The sequence below is a fragment of the Heterocephalus glaber genome, unplaced genomic scaffold, assembly GCF_053883595.1.
Source record: "Heterocephalus glaber isolate CG9 unplaced genomic scaffold, H.glaber_assembly_v1.0 deba00001481, whole genome shotgun sequence".
In the NCBI taxonomy this organism is placed as follows: domain Eukaryota; kingdom Metazoa; phylum Chordata; class Mammalia; order Rodentia; family Bathyergidae; genus Heterocephalus; species Heterocephalus glaber.
This window is the reverse complement of record NW_028258317.1, coordinates 15,899,575-15,920,466: the sequence shown is the minus strand read 5'-3', so window position 1 is coordinate 15,920,466 and position 20,892 is coordinate 15,899,575. Positions and strand designations below refer to the sequence as shown.

Here is a 20,892-nt window from a genome sequence, read left to right as displayed (position 1 = left end):
CTAACCTCATAATTTTCTACTTCTCCATCTTCTACATCCAATTCAAAGCTGAAAGTTGGGCCCACTGCAGGTGGCACTGGCAGCATTGATCTGCAGTGAAAACAACCACATGAGCACTGGTATCTTAGTACATTAATTCAATGAACAGGACAGAAAGGACAAAAGTCAGCGCTAGGCAGATGAAGAATGGTCAAAGTTAATCAGTAGCAACTCTTCAAAGCGCTGACTTTGTTAGAAACAAAAGTTGACAGTAAAAGCATACCATTCACCATAATATTAAAAAAAAATAGAGAGGGGCCGGGGATTTAACTCAGTGGTTTTGTTGCATGCTGCGCAAGTGCAAGGACCCAAGTTCGATCCCCGGTGCCAAAAAAAAAAAAAAAATATATATATATATATATATATATATATAGGGCTAAATTTCATAAAACATATGGAAGACTTGTAAAATAAAAACTTCAAAAACACTACTAATATACCAGGTAAGTAAACTGTAAGATTCAATTGTTATCAATCCCCCCCAAATTGATCTGTAGATCTGATATAATCTGTACCAAAATCCTAGGACCTTAAAAGCTTTTTAGAAGCTGTAACTACTAACAAACTGAATAAATGTATGTATTTATTTATAACTGACCTGTGATACTGGGGATGAAACTCTAAGCCTCAGGTTTTGAGCATGCAAAGCAAGCATTTTACCACTGAGCAAGGTACAATCCCAGCCAATGATTTTAAAGTTTATATGGAAATAAAAAAGACCTCAAATACAAACATTTTATGAACAAAGTTGGGAGACTTATACTGAGTTTAAGACAGACAAAGAGAAAAGCAAAGGAGAGGGGCCTAAAACTACCAGAACAATGTGATATGGGCACATGGCTTCCTAATATTAAGACCACCTTTCCTATGTTTCTTAAAAAGTAATTAGACATGAGAATAAATTCTCACGAATGAAAGAGGCAGGAGTAACAAATGCTACTTCTATGAATACCCTCTAAAAAAGCAGGTAGACAGAGGGACTCATTTTTGTTAGCTGAAATATGGAAGTGATGGCCAGATCCTGAGGAACTGTTACAATCATGAACAAGAAGCCCTAAGATTGTGAAGATGGTAAAAATATTTCTCACAGGCACAGGGCTAACCAATCATTCTGGAATTGCCTTCTTCTGGACTTTACTATACGAGAGAGAAATAAAGAACTACCATTTTAAATCACGAGGGTTTGTTACAGACAAACATAATCCTAATAAAATAGTTCTAAGACACAGAAATAACCTCTTGTCTCCTGTTCCTCAAGAGAAATAGTATGAAATGCTGAATAGGCAAAGTGATTGCAAGTGACACTCGCTGTACAATCTCTTCTGCCTCTTCATTTGTTAAAACTTATTTTCTGACTCACAGATTTCTTCCTCCCCCACTTTTCCCATGTCCTTGCTCTCTTTTACCCTAATTTGGCTTTCCAACCATAACCCCTTAGCATTAAGTAAAAGCAATACCTAACACACTCTAACTTGTAGACCACAGAGAAGGCAGTCACAAAGCAAAACAATCTCAAGGTTTCTAAAATTCAGAATTCCTTAATAAGAAGGAACTTACAACACATATGGTAGTAAGCTGGGATGATAAGGGGGAGGTGGTATTGGCTGTTGGGATCGATATCTACTACGTCCAGTGAGCCTCCGAGGCATGAATGGAGGATAAGGCTGTAGGTGAAAAAATGTTAAAAGAATTTAAGATCATTTTACATTTATAAGTACTCTGTCAATAAAGCCTCTTGGTTTATAAAAACTTAGAAAGCTATTTATTGTTCAAGTTGTACTTAGTATTTCTTAAACATTAATCTAGATGGAACAAGCAGTTTAAAACATATAGTATTCCAACCAAAGGCTTTCAAGAATACATTTAAAATTCTGAATATGTTCAGAGTTATAGTGAAACAACTCAGAACAAATAAATTGTCAAAATAATAAATATAACACATAAAATAAAATAAAATAACACATAAAAACTTACTACTCCAAAAGACACCTCCTGATGCAAAGGATCATGTGTCAAGAACTGCAAAGGAGCTGATGGAGGTAATGTTGGGGGATGGGCTGATGGAGGATAAGTAAAACTTCCTACTTGAAGATGTTCTCCTAAGAGTTCCACTTCATTTTCTATCCTCTGCAGAGGCTGTGCAGGGGGGAGAAAAAACAATTTTTGATTACTAATAAAGCAAAATTGATATATTGTTTTTTCTCCCCCATAATGTATCTATAAGGCCATGCATCTCTTCATATACACATTAATCCAAAATTTACACAGGTGGGCATAAACTATGGTAAACTCTACCTTTAACTTCAGTAAATTAAGTCTGTGAAACATGTTAATTAAGCACTGACATTATCCATTAAGGGATACATTTTATTATGTAAACTTCCTCTTAAAAGGAGGGGGAAAAATCATATAGTAAGCCAATTATATGAAAGTTAAAATTACTTTTACAGTCATGGGATCCCAACCTACTGAAAAGATATTCAGACATAACCTTCTACAGCTGAAATAGAACATAGTGTGTATTTATAAATCAGAAATATGCCTACAGGGGGTATGATATAGTGGCACTATGCTGCAGTAGACAGATTATGAGCACTGACATTAGACAGAATCTTGGAACTATCACCAATCAGCTATGTGACTTTCAGATAAACTAGGCTGGACACAGTATTGTCATTTATAAAACTGACATGTTAATAGCCTACTTCAAAAGTGTATTGCAGACAATTCATGAAGTACATAGTGCTATGTGTTTTCTAAAAAAGTTTATAGAGATATAATTTTCATATTATAAAAGGAGTACAACTCATTGGATTGTAGTATATTCACAGAGTTATGTAACCATCACCATTAATTCCAGAATATTTTCATCAACCTACAAAGTAAACTCATGGAGCTGGGTGTGGTGGTGTATGCCTATATCTCAGCACTCAGGAGGCTGAGGCAGGAGGATCATTGTGGTTCAAGGCCAGCCTGGTCTACATAGCAAAGCCCTGTCTCAAATCAATCAATCAAACAATCCCATGCGTATTAGTAGTCACCATCCCTCCTCCCCGCAAGTCACCTTTCTGTTTCTAAGGATTTGACTTTTCTAAACTTTTCATATAAATAGAATTCATAGGTGTCTGGCTTCTTTTGCTTAGCATAATGTTTATCCATTTCGAGGACTGCATCAATCCTTCATTCCTTTTTAAGGTTGAATATACTCCAATATATAGATACACTATTTGTTCATCCACTAATTAGCTGAATGATATTTAGACTGTTTCCAATTTTTAGCTAATAAGAATAATGTTGCTATAAACTTGTGTACACATTTTTGTGTTGAGGCTTTTGATTTAGTTCTCTTCGGCACATCTAATTTTACATGTTAGTATGATTTCCTCCCTCAGTTACAGAATAACAACACATCTTCTAAATATAAGTAATTACTAATTTAGAAGCTTATGTATGCTTGGGAGAAACCACAGGGGCTGACAATATGACAATACCAGGGAACACAAGTTCTAATTTGACCATACAAATGGATCTTTCAAAGAATCCCAAACTTAGATACATCTAATAGCTAAGTTTTGTCTGAACTCTGAATTCTCAGATATAGAAAAATAAGAAGAAAACACTTGGCATGATTCCTTCATGATTTCAAGAAGAGATTTTCTTATAGAAGCAGTTTCAGATGAGTCAAACTTCTGTCATAATTGCTTCTACAGTTTTCAGAGGAATAGTTAAGTAAGCTCACCCTCTTTGATACCCAGTATGGTACATAAATCTCTAGTAAACAACTGTTAGGCTCTCAGATAGTCTTCAACTCTAACGATTTCCACAGATTATTTCTCCTGTTTTCCTTTATTCCCTGATGGTTCAGATGCTGAATCTGCCAGTTCAAGAAACAGTCAAACCTTTTTCCTGTGGCCTCCCTTTTATTTATACAGTAGTTATCTATACCAGTGCCACCCACCCCATAACATGCCTTTTAGCTATATTCCGGCCCCAGTGCAGAACTATATATATATATATATATTTTGGTACCGGGAATCGAACTTGGGTCCTTGCGCTTGCGCAGCAGGCGGCGAAACCACTGAGCTAAATCCCCAGCCCCAGAATTAACTATATTAATATATTACCTCATTTGGTTTCATTAAAACATAGTGGTAAAGCAGGCCTTAAAACTAATTAAGATTCAGGTTAATTTACATGCCTAAATGAACACAAACATTCTAGTAATACTTTCATTTTCCAATTTAGACATGTATAAAAGGGGAAAAATAGCACAACTAAATAGGAATTTTCTTCAAATTTACTTTGTAAAGGATTGCAGATAAAAAAAATACCACAAATTCAAATTAGATAAATGACATTAAGATAACTAGAAAAAAATTAAAGGAACTAGGTGAATTCAAGTCAACACGTTCACAACAGGGTCATAATCCACGGGACTGTAATTTGTTTGTTTTTTTTAAATAATGAATGGGTCCAATTATTTTATTTTATTTTATTTTTTGGTACCGGGGATCGAACTCGGGTCCTTACGCTTGCACGGCAGGCAGCAAAACCACTGAGCTAAATCCCCGGCCCGGGACTGTAATTTGTATGTCTTGCTGCCATGCAGTTTGAACCACCAGTGGCACATGCAGGACTGTCCCATCAGATGGCTTTTTATTAATTTTATTAGTAAAAAGATCAATAAAAGTGATTAGATCTGTTTGTACTATCAGTGATACAGGCCTCCAGAAATGTGTTAAACATGTTTATACTACTTTATGTGTCTACAGATTCTTTTAAGAACCATAAGAATGCCTAAGTTATATAGTACTTAAATGTCAATAACATATTTACTAATTTGTCTGTCTAAACATTCTGGGAAAATTAAAGACATGATAAAAAAAATACCTACCGATCGTGATTGCTGTGTTTGGAAAGGAACAAACTGGCCTGGTGGTGGCAAATGAGGAGGATGATGGGGAGAAAGATGAGGAGGATGTATAAGAAATGGATCACTAGAAATAAGGGGCGGGAATGCAGCATATGGTACTGGTAAGTGCTGAACTGAACATGCCTGAAGCATCTGTAAAAGAAAACATTGTTTTTTGGTTAAAAATATCAGAATACATAAATTTTAAAAATACAATTACAAAAATACAAGATTAAAATCATTGCTATACTTTCCCCTAAATCACTGAAAAATGATTTTAAGCAACTTACATTAATAAAATACTACTGTATTTCTGCATCTATTAGTTAAGTGCTGGTAACTAGTTTAATTAACTTTATATAGTTCCAAATCAGTCAAAACACCTTTCAGTCTTTTTAAAATCTGTGTGTGTGTGTGTGTGTCTCAGAGAGGGGGTGCTACACAGAAAAGGAACTTTTTCAAGTTGGTTGAAGATGTAGTAGTTACTACTGTATTCTAAGTAACTCGGCTTTTCAATCTTAGAAATTTTTTTCTTTCCAGGATTTAAAAAAAAATAAGAGCACAACTCACAATTATGGTCTCTTACTACTTTAAGTTGGCAAATTTAGCACAATGGATGTTACTGAGAAACCTAGCTTGGGTGTATGTTTGCTCTAATTTCACATCCAGACCAGGGTATTAGCATTATTTTTTGCCAAGAGTTTTTCTTTGAACACTTTTAGTTAAGTCATTTAGATCCTCTCAATTTCAGCACCTTGATTTGTGACATAAGGGGGTTGAAATGTAGGTTGGCAGACTAAAAGATAAACCATAAACTTCAGAGGCAAAAAGAAGTGAATGTAAATCTCTGCTCTCCCCATATTAATTGTCTCTTTGACATTTAGCAAGTCATTTAACTTTTTAGACAGCACCTTAAAAATGGGAATATTTTCATCCAGGCTTCCTATAGTGAGAAACAACACCATGTCCCCAAAGTGCCCATTAAAAATCTAGGAAGTGGGCCAGGGATTTAGCTCAGTGGTTCCAGCATCTGCCTCGCAAGTGCAAGGTCCCAAGTTCAATCCCCGGTACCAAAAAAAAAAAAAATCTAGGAAGTGGTGGGCCGGGGATTTAGCTCAGTGGCATCGCGCTTGCCTGGCAAGTGCAAGGTCCTGAGTTCGAGCCCTGGTACCAAAAAAACCCCAAAAATCTAGGAAGTGGTGAGAACATTAACTGCTGAACACTACAGTTCTGTCTGTATGCCAATCTTTTTTAGTTTTAATTATAAAATGTTGATACAGGAATATAGTTTGACACAAGATATTAGAATATACATAAATTAATGTATAACATTTTAAAGCTAATTTTATTAAATGGCCACTAAAATCATGCTAAATTCTGTTGCAACAAAATTCACCTTTTTACTTGAAGTAAAGCTACAAAGACAGTCTCTTAAATTTTGTTAGATTATATAAGACACTTATACCATTCTGAAGAGGGATTTTTTTGAGTTGTAAATTACAAAACCAAAATCAAGTTGATGTGCTTAACGGTAAGATCTAATGAGAACAAAAACACAGACTTGGCTGGGGATTTAGCTCAGTGGTTTCACCGCCTGCTGCGCAAGTGCAAGGCACCCGAGTTCGATCCCCAGTACCAAAAAAACCCCAAAAAAACCCCACAGACTTACTGGAGGAGGCACACTACAGACAGGGAGGTGTTGTCCACTGAAAACCACAGAGCACCCTGGGACTTGTTGTGTACTGCAAGCAGGAATGTGCTGGCCTGTGCAGAGTGGAATCCCGTGCGGTGCCACTGTTGTTACTGTATAGGAAACAGGGACTGTTCCTTGATGAAGCTATCAGGAAATAAAATTACAATTTCAGCTGTTTGGATACAATGTTAATTATTAAAAAGAAATTAACATTTGGGCACTTATTAATACAACCCTCAGCTACACAGACTTTCACAAGGCATTTCCTCCAGTACTTTTTAAGGTCTGGCTATGCAGTTAAGGCTGGTCTTGAATTCACTATGTAGTCCAGACTGGACTTGAACTCACGATGATCCTCCTGCTTCAGCCTTGTGGGAGTACTAGGATTACAGGCAGGTGCTTCCATGTCTGGCTTCCTAAAGTACTTTCAGCCAAAATATTCATTGTTTTTTGTATAGGAAAGCTGAATATTCTACAGCATATACGATCCTGTCAGAACTAGCTAAACTCTTCGCTCAGAAAGATGTGAAAAATCCAAGAGAATAATCTACTAATATTTAACACTTATGGCCTGCCTTTCTGTAGTGCAGAAAACACCTAAAAAGTAATTTTTATAAAAATGAAAGTTTGTATTTTTGAATACCTACTAACATTCTACAAAAAAGATTTTTGTTTAACTGCAACTAGTGAAACAATGGAAAGCAGTACTAAAAAAAATTAAATTTGGATTAAAGCTGTAACTCATTGGTAGACAACTTGGCTAGCATGTGCAGATGACTACCCATCATCAGCAAAACACATATACCAAATTATTACCTTCCCTTGTAGCCAATCTTCCTCTCATCCTCCCTACTTTGAGGCAAACTGTTAATAACATCTTTCTACCTCTTTCTCTGAGTATACACAGATGAATACGTACAGACATGATTACTATATATTTTTGTTTTCTTAACAGAAAGGAAATTACCCTACAACTTTTCTTTTTCACTTATTTTATTGTAGATGTGCCTCCAACTGTTGTTACTGTACAGGAAATAGGGACTGTTCTTACACAGATCCTTTTGCTACTAGCCAGGCATTTCAAGTGCACTTCCGCAACAAAATCCTATCATAATACAGACATTCAAGTTTTCACTCTTGTAAATACAAGCACAACTATAAAAGTTTTATATTAGTAATTTTATTTGTCTTAGAGGCATTACTAGGTAAAGGGGTGAATGTACTTTATGCTTTTAAAGATAATGCCAAAACACCCAGGAAGCTAAGGCAGGAAGATTGCTGAGAGTTTGAGCCCAGCCTGAAATACACAGCAAGACCATGTCTCTCTCAATCAATCAATCAATCAAGAAAGATAATGCCAAATCACCTGCAAAAGGCTGGAGTAAGTCACACTCCCATGAGGGCACAACTTCCCAGTCTCTCTACTCAAAGATGACTTGATTACAAGCATGCTTATATATCTAAGAGTGAAAAATGGTATCAGCATGCTTGCTTTAAGCTGCATCTGTTAGGTTTACTATCTTTCAACAGTTTGCTAGCCATTTAATTTTATTTTCTGTAAATAAGCTATATCCTTTGCTCACTACCCATTTTCTATGTCAACCATTTGTAGTTTTTCAGAGATAGGAATGTATTGCTTGTTACATGTAACAAAAATATTTTCTGATTTTATTATGTGAGTAAACTCTTAATGGTATATTTTTGTCTTTTATGTTATAATCTTTTTGAGTAAACTACTTAATGGTATACTTTTGTCTTTTATAATGTCGTAATCTTAAAAATGTAGTTAGAGGATAGTTTCTGGGTTTCCTTTATTGATGAGGTTATACAAATATTCTCCTTAAAGTTTTATATTATTTCACAAAGAATTCAAAAGACTTATACTACGAGAGACCTGTCCCCTTTAGGAAGAAATTAGGTTTTGTTTTTGTTTTTGGTTTGTTTGAGATGCTGGACAAACTGATGCTGATCCCAGGCAGGGCCTTACAATCTGCTACCATAGAGTCACACTCCCACACCAGATATATAATTCTTTATTAAATAGCAACTCTCTCAGAGTTATAAATTTTTAAGTTGTATTACATTGGTAATAGGTTATTTTTCTCTATTTGCATGTCAAATCAGTGTTAGTATTAAGATATTAATTTTTATTGATCTGGAACCTAGCAACATTATCAACCACTATTTTTTATGACTAGAATCTTGGGCTGGTGTATAGCTCAGTAGAGCATTTGCCTAGTGTGCGCAAGGCTCTATCTAGGTTTGATCCCCAACACTGCAAAAACAACACAACACAACCAACTAGGTATCTTTCTTTCCTGGGTATACATTTATATCTCCTAAGATTTAACTTTATACTTTTCTTGTTCTTTTTATTAGAAAGACGGAACCTTCAAAAATAATGCTCATAGGGACCTCTCCTATATATGACTTTAAACATATGCTGAGTTTTACCAATATAACTACTGATATCTCATAAAGTCTTTGTCATAACTACTGTATTTTACTGAATCTAAAATGCTATCGACTGTATGACCATTTTTTATGTACTAAGGAAAATGTTCCCAATTAACTGAACACAATGCTTTGTTGCTTAGATTTTCTTTTTCTTTTTTTCTTTTTCTTTTTTTTTTGTTGTGTGAGACAGGGTCTCACTAAGTCACCCAGGCTGGGCTCCAACTTAAGATTCTACTGCTTCAACATCCCAGTCTACGAGGATTACAGGTGTGCATCACCATGCCTGACTTACTTATAAATTTATTAAAGGCCTTTTAATTGAGATCATATAATACTTAAAGCATTCATAAGCAGGAAACTAAGTAAAATAAGTGGTTAGTTCTAATACTTCTTCACTTTCAGAGTCCAACTCTGCTGAATCACTTTTCCTTTTAGTAGATTCTTTTCAGTAGACTATTTTTCCACAAGAGGTTCAGCATCATGAGGTTGGTGATGAAGTATTTCTTAAAACAATCCATAAATGAAATAAAGTGAGGTTTGTAATTACATAAGAGTTGGGTCTACTCTGGCTTCTGTTTGGAGAATGATGTAAGCTCCTTTCTCCTTCAAATGCAATTACCTAATCCCTATGGACTAACTTACAAGTCTGCTGCTGGGAAATACACAAGCAACGACAATTGTGTCAGAATTGTGGCTTGGTTAACATCGAGGTTAAAATGCTATTAATTGTGAGAAAAATCTCAATCTCAGAGATGTTAAAATATGAAAATAGTGTATTTTGTAATTAATGAAATATAATAGTCTTCTTTTTGGGGGGCAGTGTTAGGATTTGAACCCAGGACCTCATACATACAACACAAGTACTCTACACTAAGCCGCATCTGAATTTTTTTATCTTTTTATTTTGAGGCAGGATCTTATTAAGTTGCCCAGGCTGACCTCAAACTTGCAGTTTTCCCGCACCTTCTTGTAACTATCATTTAGGTCAATAGGCATAACACTCCCAAGACCCCCAGGGAGTTTGACAAGGGTTTCCTTCCTGGTGAAAGTGACTTTGTAGCCACTCTCTAATCCCCCTCACCAAAAGAACCATTATTCTGATCCTTGTGGCAATCATTTATGGCTGTACCATATAGGTATGCATCCTGACCTCATCTTCTGTTGGTTAAATGTTTTTTCACAGTCTTCATGGTGCATGCTTATAATCCCAGCTACTTTGGGAAACAGAAGCAGGTGATGACAAGTTTGAAACCAGCCTGGGAAATTTAGCAAGACCTTGTCACAAAACAAAACAAAACACAACACAACACTGGGGGTGAAGCTCAGTGTCAGTGAGAGAGCATCTGCCTAGCATATGCAGGGTTCTTGGTTCAATCCCCAGTACTACCCCCCCCACCAAGAAAAAAATTGTCTTATTGAGTTTTCCAAAGCAATTATATCATGTTTTAACTCCATTGGCAACAAAACTTTTGGTCTTTTAGATTTTTACCTCCCATGTTAATCTGAAATGGTATGTCATCACGATTTTAGTGCACTTTTTCCTGATGACCACCTTTTAATATGCTCAGTTGCCTTTTGTACATTTTGTGAAGGAACTCTTAAAATTGGATTTTATTTTGTTAAAAAAGTATGTGATCTTTTTATGTTCTAAATCTTAGTTCTTTTTCAAATATGGTACTATGAATATTTTCCTCCAGGAAGTACCTTTCTTCTTTCTTTTTTGGGGGGTGTGGTACTGGGAATTGAACCCAGTGCCTTCCCACTGAGGTACATTCCTAGCCATTTTTTGTTTGTCTTTAAATTTCTGAGATAGGGTCACTAAACTGCCCAGGCTGCGCTCTAATTTGGGATCCTCCTGCCTCAGTCTCCCAGACTATTAGGAACTGGACCCACATCTTTAGCAGTGAGCTATATCCCCAGCCCTTTCAAATATTTGTTTTGTGACAGGGTCTTGTAAAGTTGCCTAAGCTGGGCACAAACTTGAGAGCCTGCTGTCTCAGCGTCCCTGCTAGGATTACAGGTATGCACCAACACACCTAGCTCCTTTTTTAAACTTTTAAAATATTTCGGTAAGCAGGTTTTAATTTTAATGAAATGTAGTTAGTATTTTATGAGGTGTCTAATGCTCATACATCCTGATTAGAAAATCTTTGCCTATCTCAAAGATTTAATCTTTAATAGTTTTATCTTTCACATTTAGGTCTGGAATTCAACTTATTTATAAATGATATGAAACATGAGCAAGGGTTCAAATTCATCCAAATGAATACCCAGTTGTTCCTTCATCGTTAACACAGACCTTCCTCCTTGAATTCCTTGGGATCCTTTGTCAAAAACTGAGTTATCAATAAATGCTTATTTCTAACAATGACAATTTATTTTAATTAAGTATAATTTGTCACTAGTTCTCTATGCTTTTCCTCTTAAGTCTTCCCTACTGACAGCCATAAAACTATTTCTGTAACTTTCTTTAAAGCTTAGAGTTTTGCCTTTAACATTTAAATCTTCAATCTGCCTGGACTTGACTTTCTGCAAAGGATGTGAAGTAAAGGGTCTAGTTTTATGTTTTGTTTTGGATACCCAATTGCCCCCCATCATTTATTAAAAATCCTGTCTACCAACTCATTCACTATCATATATCAAATACAAAGTATTCATAAATGTGTTGGTTTATTTCTGGGCTTTACATTGTTTCATTAGCATATATGACTATGGTATAAATGCTTTCATGACCATAGCTCTATAATGTCTCACAAATTGCAGCCAGACCTGGTGGTGCATGCCTGTAATCCTAGCACTTGGGAAGCTAAGGCAGGAGGATACCCAAAAGTTCAAGGCCAACCTGGGCTATACAGCAAGAACCTGTCTCAAACAACAACAGCAACAACGACCCAAAACAAAACAAAAAACAAAAACCCGTATCATCTTAAAAATTGGAACTACTGCTCTGTCCATCTTATACCTTCCTTCAGGATTACACAACAGTGGCTCTCTAATTGCAGTGTGCATTAGAATCACTTGAACAGTTTGTTAAACTTGAACTGTGGGCCCCATACCCAGAGTTCCTGATTCAGTAAGTCTAGGAGATAGTCCAAGAATGTATATCTCTAACAAATGTTTCAAGTGTCGCTGCTGCTAATGAGCTGATTCAGATCATAGTCTAAAAACCATTTTTTCTAGAAGCTAGGGTCTTACTCCAGGAGTCAGTTGGTAATTATTTAAAAGGTCAGAAAGTGAATTATTTTAGGTTTGTGGGCCACCCGGTTCTCTATATATATCCAGAGAAAGAAAGAAAAATAAGTGTGTGGTTGGTTGTGTTCCAATAACTTACAAAAACAACTAGCAGTAATTTGCTTTCTCCTTTAAACTGTCATATAAATGACAGGATGCACATTTTAAGTTACAGCAATAAATCTACTGGAGATTTGGGATTATATGAATTCTATACATATTCTTTGTATCAATTCTAAGAACTGACAGTTTTTACAAAATTGGACCTTCCAAGTCAAATCGTTTATCATTTAAATAGCTTTCTTTAAACTTTTTCATCAGTGTTTTATAATCTTCTACAAGGAGGTCTTAAACCACTCTTGTTAGACTGATTTTTGCTGAGCGTGGTGGCACACACTTATAATCCCATTACTTGGGAGGCTGAGGCAGGAGGATCAAAGTGAGTTTGAGGCCAGCCTGGGCTACATACTGAAAGGCCAGACTGAACTAAATAATGACAGCCTGTCTGGAAAAAAAAAAAAAAAAAAAAAATCACATTACTTTTTTCTTTCAAAACTTTTTTATGTGTAGAATGTAAATTTCAATTCTAAAAAGGAAGAAGTAAAATTTCATGTATATTTCATGTAAAAATCTGCAGCCAAGAATCTCAATGAACTGCCACTCCCATCATTGTACCTGATCATGTATATCAACCATTACTGCATTCTGCTGGGGGTGAGCAGCAGGATGTAACAGACGGGGAGATACATTCGGAGGGTGGAAGGCTCGAGGTTCCTCTATTGCTTGCTGCTGTGCATAAGGGAGATGATGATAGTTTTCATCTTGACTAACAGAATTATGTCGAGACAGACGATCCCTTCTTCCTCTCTGGCGCCTGACAGGAGGACTGTAATACAATAAATGTCAAAAAGGTCATGACTATGTTTATTGCTATGATCCATCAGGATTCTGTATTATCTCTTTGTTACCTATCAACAATATAACGCTAAGTTTAGCATAACTTAAATTATTGCATCGGGGTCAGGGATTTAGCTCAGTGGTTCTACTGCCTGCCTCACAAGTGCAAGGTCTCAAGTTCGATCCCCAGTACCAAAAAGAAAAAAAGAATAAATAAATTACTGCATCAACTCTAAAAATTTAAATTTTAAGTACAAGTTTCACCAGTAACTTTTAACATGCATAATCTGAGTTTACATATTCCATTTTGATTTTAAGGTGTGTAACATCTGATAAAGACAATACTGATGTAGTATACATCAATGATTAATGGGTAACTTTTTTCCTTTTTATACACAGAATGGTCCTTTAAAATATTTGTATAAAAAAACATTTACATATAGGTGGATGCATCTTTTTGCTGTTTCAGTGAGAATGGATACTCTTTGTAGAATTGGTTAATTTCAGGGCTGGAATAGGGAAAACTACAAAGATGAGGCTGGAGCAGACTGTGGTGCTAGGTATTACGGAATATAGTGAAAGATTAAAGAGCACAGGAGCCAAACTGAAAGTGTCTCCATACAGTTAAAAACAAAGGAGCTGACGGGCCAGGGATTTAGCTTAGTGGTTCCGCTGCCTGCCTAGCAAGTGCAAGGGCCCCGAGTTAGTTCTGGTACCCCAAAAAAAAGAATGAGAAACAAAGGAGCTGAGTGAGTCACTCCCTTCCCTTCATTCAACTGTAAATGCAATACCACTCTAATGATTATCCATGCTTCCATAATCCTAAAAGGCCATAGTATAATTAGAAACAGAGAAGTTGTGTGAGCCACTCCCTTCAACCATAAACACACCACCATCTCAATATCCAGGTTTAAGCTTAGGAGGTCTCAATGCCAGGGACAACGGAACAATGACATCAGTGAGAGAGATTGGGGGGGGGGCGTGCGCCACCTTGGATCAGTGGTGTTTGACCCTATAAATAGTGGAGTCCTGAGTTTTGGAGCCCCTTTTTTCTCCCAATTTGCCATTCTACCTGTTTCTGCTGCTACTGTTTCACAATCTTCAATAAATGTAGCTACTTACTACATACAAGGTATACGCTTGACAACTCTTTCCTTGTTGTACGTAAGAACGTAGACTATTTTCGGCTCACTCAACTGTAACACTTCCATTAAAAGAATTCAAACAAGGGCAGGGGATTTAGCTCAGTGGTTCAGCCGCCTGCCTCACAAGTGCAAGGACCCTGAGTTCGATCCCTGGTAACCACCCCCCCCAAAAAAAATTCAAACAATTACACAAAAATAAATTCAGCGACTCTCAAATTAATCACGAAATGTGAAAATATGTGCACTTTAAAATCAAAATGGATTATACACACTCAGATCATGCGTGTCCTTAAAAAACCCAACCTGAGCCAGGCACACCTGTAATCTAAGCAATTTGGGAGGCTGAAGGAGGAGAATCACAAGTTTGAGGCAAGCGCAAAGTCCTGAGTTCGATCCCCAGTACCGGAAAAAAAATAATGATAATAAAAATAAAAAAGGACTGCGCAGATGTAGCTCAGCATGAAGGCCCTGGTTTCAATCCCCAGTACCACAAGAGGACCACAAAAACAAAAAAAAACAACTTGTCAACAAACCTGAAAAGCCTCTTTCAATACTGTCTTTTCCTCAAGATTGTTGCCATTTGCTGTTACTTCCCTACTCAAAAATAATTACAAAATTAGATAACAAAATAAAGATCTAGTCTTTGTGCTAATATCTAAGTTGCTTCATGATTTTGATACTCATCTTTCCTTCATTGCCTCATTAAATCTGTTGAAAAAAAAAAAAAATCTGTTGCATACATTTGGGGGCAGAACATTTAAGAAGCAGAATTATCCATCCTGTTGCTTTAAAGTGGCCTTCCCCAAATTTGGATTTTTATCTAAAAGATCTAAAGCTCTTAAAAAAAAAAGAATCATTGAGCCAGGTGTGGAGGTGTATACCTGTAATCCTAGCACTCTGTGAAGCTAGGGTAGGAAGATTATAAAATCAAACCCTGCCTGGACATTTTAGTGAGACCTTCTCTCAAAATAAAAAATTAGAAAAAAGGGGGCAGGGGATGGGAATGTAGTCAGCGTTAAGGTCCTGGATTTAATCCCAAGTACTACAAAGGCAGAAAAAAAGCAAAATTATTAGAAAATGTAAAAAAGAGGTAGAGATAAAAGGATAAAAGATGGAACAAATTTCAGCTGAAATTATTTCTAACAGCAATAGATATGTACTTCATTATTTTGTCTTAGATCTAACACTTACAAGCAACAGAAAGCAGGTCCTCCTGGCCTCACATTTTTTGTCTTTTGTTGGACTGAGGTTTCTAGCTATGTCATTTATTTAAATGTGTGGAAATTATATATTCTGTTCTTCTAGTGATTAGTCTTTTCAAATAACACATCCATTTTTCTAAAACTGTCTAATCAGCAATCTTGGACAAGAGAAAAATATAGACTTTTGCTTTTCTCTGTTTATCCCCACCTCTTGTTCAGACCTTTTCTGTTTCTGTTTCCAACAGATCCTTATATTCAGACTCAGCAGTATGTCTTTTTTTTTCTTTGCTAACTAACGGTCTTGAACTCTACTTCCTGCATTTATTATTCTGCTCCCTGAAGAGACTATATTTAATAATACCTGCAGGGAGGATATGAGTATCTGTATTTTGAAAATGCTTTTACTTTTTGACATTATATTTAAATAATAAATCAGCTAGCAGAATTCAAAGTAAAAAAAAAAACTTTTTCATAACTTTGAAGATTTAGTCCACTTTCTTCTTGTGAGTATAGTAATGCTATTAACAAGAATCTTGCAGTCAACTTGGTTCTCATTTCTTTATTCTTCATCTCAGAATGTTTTTGGTATTTTTTTTTATCACTGGTGTATGTTCTGAAATTTCACCAAGATCCTGCTTAACACTCAGTCTTTCTCCAATTCTGAAAAATAATTGTATATTATTTGTTTTAAAAATTTTAAGTATTAACTCCTTCTGGAAATATTACTAGACATTTATAACTGATAGCTGTCTCCATATTTAAATACACTCTTAGCCAGGAGTGGTGCTGCATGCCTGTAATCCCAGCACTTTGAAGGCTGAGGCAGGAGGATCACCATGAGTTGGAGGCCAGCCTGGATTACATAGTGAGTTTAAGGCTAGCCCGAACTACATAACAAGACCTTGTCTCAAAAGAGAGAAAAGAGGGAAGGAGGGAGAGAAAGGGAATAAATTAGTTACCAGTTGAGATTTCGAGTTGATTTTTATGGATGCAATATACATTTGCATTTCTCTCCCATTATACTGTACTTATTCTAAAATTTTTAACTGTTTCTTCAAGTTCTTTTGTTAACTGAGTTTAATGTCTCAGTATTCAATTTATTGCACTGTGTATCTTTCACTTTGTTGGTTTCCCTCAATTGTTTTGGTCATTTCCTGGTTTTGTGTTCACCCTTATATTTGAAATCTTATTAGTTATCTTTAAAAATTGCATCTTCTTGGAGCCAAGCATAGTGGCACATCCCTGTAATTACAGCACTCTGGAAGGCTGAGGTAGGAAGGTCACAAGTTGGAGCTCATATTATTTTACTTAAATATTTCCATATAATCATGGGTCACATGAAAGTCTTAGTGTCACTCTAGACTATAACTCAGTCACAGGCTTATTTTATCTTACATGTAATGCACAATAATGATTTTTTTTTTTTTGGTACTGAGGATTGAACTCAGGACCTTCTGCTTGGGCAACTTAGGAAGAATAGGTCTATAAAAGGACAGATGAGCTGGGAATGTAGCTCAGTGCAAAGGTCCTAGATTCAACCCTTAGTATAGCAAGCAAACAGTAAATAAATGGATGAATAAGTACCTACTCTTCCTTTGTGGCACTATGAATGAAAAGAATGGTGCTTCTCACTAATTCAAGAACTCATAAATTACTACTGTTATCTGGAAATGTTTCTAACAATTCCTTGTGAGACACAGCATTTCCTACAATCTAGCAATTCTACTCCTAAGCTTGTATCATGGTATAATCATGTATAAAATGGTATAAATGGTAAAATGGTAAAAATTATATCAACTTTTGCATATATACTTAAGGAGATCTGTATATAGTGTTACAGTTTAGATCTAAAATATCCTCCAAAAGTCTCATGTGTTCAAAAGTGGGGCTTTTGGAAGTTGACTAGATCAGAAGGGCTCTAACTTCATCAGTGGATTAAACTGTTGGTAAGATCATAATCTAAGGGCACTTTGGGGAGAAAATGGAAACTGAGGAGGGGCCTAGTTGAAGGAAACTGGTCACAGGGCATGCCCTTGGGGGCTATATCTTGTCCTTGGCCCCTTCATCTCTGGCTCTTTCCCTGTCTCTTGCTTCTTAGCTGCCAATAAATTAAATCAAATCCTTCTGTCATGATGCTGTTGCCTTACTACAGTACTAGAAACAACAGATTCAGCCCTCTATGAACTGAAAACTCTGGAACCACTACATATATTTTTCTTCCTTGAAGTTGTTTGCTGTTTTTCTTACATATTTGATCATAGTGATGAAAAGCTAACACATAAAGGTTTCTAGTAGTACTCTTTATAAGTAGTAAAGAAACTGGGCATAACTATTAACCAATAGTAGATGGACACATAAATTGATTGACACATAGTAAAAATAAATGAACTACTGCCACCAACATTAAAAACAATGTTTCATAAAGTCAATGAAGAATACACTTACATGAAAATAGAACAAACTCCAAATCTCATTATTAAGAATATATTCATAGCTATTAAAAATTATAATGAACAAGGAACAATGACAAATTCCCAGAGTTTACTGTCTAGGAAGGAGGAAAGGGAATGGTAATAATAGAGGGAGAGAAATGGCTTTTGAGAGATCAATATTCTACCTTAACCTAGGTGTACATACATGTGTTTCTTAACCTTTTAACTAGTTTTACATGTTCTGAATGTATAACACAGTTCACCATAAAATATGAAGAGTCTACAGCAGGTACTCAAGCTGTAAATTAACATACTACTGTTAAATTCCTCATGCTTATTATATTTAACAGCTATAAAATACTTCATATGATAGTCGTAATTAATTATTTTACTTAAGTATTTCCATATAATCACTGGTAACATGAAAGTCTTAGTGTCACTCTAGACTATAACTCAGTCACAGGCTCATTTTGTCTCACATGTAATGCACAATAATGATTTTTTTTTGGTACTCAGGACCTTCCGCTTGTAAGGCAGACGCGGCACCACTGAGCTAAATCCCTGGCCCAGCACAATAATGATTTTAAGATCTCTTCTCTATTAATCTGCTCAGGATACCATATAACAAAACACCAAATTGGGTGGTTTAAACAGAAGCTTATTTTCTCAAGGTTGTGGGGTTAAAATCTAAGACCAAGCTGCCACCATGATTGGTGTCTAAAAAGGAGTCTCTTTCTGGCCTGTAGACAACCACCTTCTCACTGTGTTTCTACATGGTGGAGACTGAGCTCGCTGATACCTCCTCTTCTGAGAGCCTCACTCTAATGCTTTCATTTAACCTCTGTTACTTCCTCAGAGGTCACATTGCCAAATACAATACTGAGGGTTACGGGTTCAACATATGGATTTGGGAGATAAACAGTAACACTTTCCTAGCTCAAGATTATTACTATTCCTTTGATTATCAACATCCTGGACATGCAAATGGGTATCTCACATCAATGAGATACTTATTTCCCTGGAATAAGAAATGTCTGATCTCAGGCAACAAGTAAAGAGGAAGATGCTTGGGAAGAAATGCATTTCTCTGAGAGGGCAAGGGGCAAGATCCATGGAGGACAGGACTGGAAGTGGAAATAAACTTCAGTCATTCATAAATAACATAAAATTGTAATTGCTTTACAGGATAAAGGAACAGGAATGGAGTGGAGAAGAGGTATTTCATTTCTAAGATCTCCATATTTCTTTACAGTTATGAACTACAGAATACATTTTTCAGTAACCAGCACTGTAGACTAGTCCACAAAGTCTTAAACCATAAAGTAGGTGAATTTAGGTAAATTACTTTAGCCTCTTTCAATTTCTTCATTTCTCATTTACAGGTTAAATGAACCATTAAAACCTACTGCAAGAATAACTTGTAATGTTTTTTGTGTGAATGTACATGTATTAATGTATTTATGAAATGCCAACATTCCTGATGTTAAAAAATACAAAATCTACCATTGGAAGAAAATTTAGTAAGTACTATAATCATCTAACCTTCTTCTGTTGCGTGCAGGTGTATTGCATCGTTCCCCTGAGAAGTGATGTTGGCTTGGTCGAACTGAAGGGGGCTGCCTATTTGATGTCATCTCCCATGGTCGCATTGGTGGTGAGGGAGCTGGCGAGGCTGCTGTATAATCAAAGACTGAATGAGAGAGGCGCTGCCTCTTAGGACTTGGACTATCTTCACTCTGCCAATGAAACAAAATCCATCAACAGAATAAGACCCTTTAAGGACTTCACATTACTGCATATGCACAGGTACTTATACTTACCCTAAAATTGTAAAGGAGGGTACAATATGCATTATCAATCCAAATTAAAAACCTTTTAAAAAATACTTGGGTAGGGGTAGAGAGGAGGAATGGAGAGGCACACTAAATATCAAGTGATAAATGAACTTTTAAAAAAATCATCATAAAATCTCAAGTAACAACATATAAGGTACATAACAGTACAATAAACTTTTATATAACACTTGACCTCTTTAAAATCCTAATGTAACTAGCCATGAGATGAGGAGCTTTGTTCTACCAATGCTACTGACCATGATGTGCTGCCCTGCCACAGGCCCAAAAGCAATGAGACCAACCAACCATGATGAACTAAAACCTCTGAGGCAAACTAAACCTTCTCACTTTATTGGAAAAAACAAAACACAAAACTAATCCACCTGAGAAATTCCATTATGCTGTCTTCCACTTATCAGTCTTTCACAGATTCATGGTCAGTTAAGAGTTCAGTTTAGGAGGGTGTCCTCTTGAGTAAGCCCTCAACTTGATTCTAAATCACATTCCCCTCCCACCTTATTCTTGTTTAGGCTATTACACTTATATTCCTCTAATGACGGTTAAATGGCTAATATAAGATTTATATAAAACAGATAAACTGTCAACTGATCTAGATCATCAGTCTCTAATTAGAATGTCACAGCATTCTAGGAGTACTGTCAAGTTTTCAAGGGTTACAGTATGGTCTTACTAGCTATAAAAGGAATAATGATCATTTAATTGCATTAGTAAGTCTCCAGAATTCCCCACCCAATTCAGTTTCCCAATTGAGTCACAATCTGATAGGAATATGTTTTCTAATAGGCCTCTTCTATTTCTAATCTACTCTTATAAATTCTAATTATTTGGGCACTAGAGTATTTTTGGTTGCCAAATTTGTCTGCTGGAAACACAAAAATTGTCCCACATTAGCAAAAGAATATAGCATATGGTGCCACGTACTGTAGTGTTAAATTTATAAGAGATAACCATATAGCCAGGTGTGGTAGAGGTAACTAAGAACTTGGCTATCATGGCTTTGCCTCACGATAGCCTGCCCTGCTTTCCCA

General features: G+C 36.1%; 1 protein-coding gene across 20 annotated transcripts in view; it reads right to left on the bottom strand.

Annotated features, from left to right (window-relative positions):
* Rnf38 (ring finger protein 38) overlaps positions 1-20,892 on the bottom strand; it is a 142,397-nt gene that overhangs the window by 15,170 nt on the left and 106,335 nt on the right. For 18 of the 20 annotated variants that reach the window (XM_087184250.1, XM_087184251.1, XM_087184252.1 and 15 more), the window contains 7 exons: positions 19,551-19,744; positions 13,008-13,218; positions 6,621-6,788; positions 4,934-5,104; positions 2,014-2,175; positions 1,597-1,703; positions 6-90 (listed from right to left, as the gene is read on the bottom strand). In XM_087184250.1, coding sequence (XP_087040376.1) covers positions 6-90; positions 1,597-1,703; positions 2,014-2,175; positions 4,934-5,104; positions 6,621-6,788; positions 13,008-13,218; positions 19,551-19,744 — 1,098 coding nt within the window. The remainder of the gene's footprint in view (positions 1-5; positions 91-1,596; positions 1,704-2,013; positions 2,176-4,933; positions 5,105-6,620; positions 6,789-13,007; positions 13,219-19,550; positions 19,745-20,892) is intronic. The other 2 variants (XM_087184269.1, XM_087184271.1) reach the window with 1 other exon arrangement.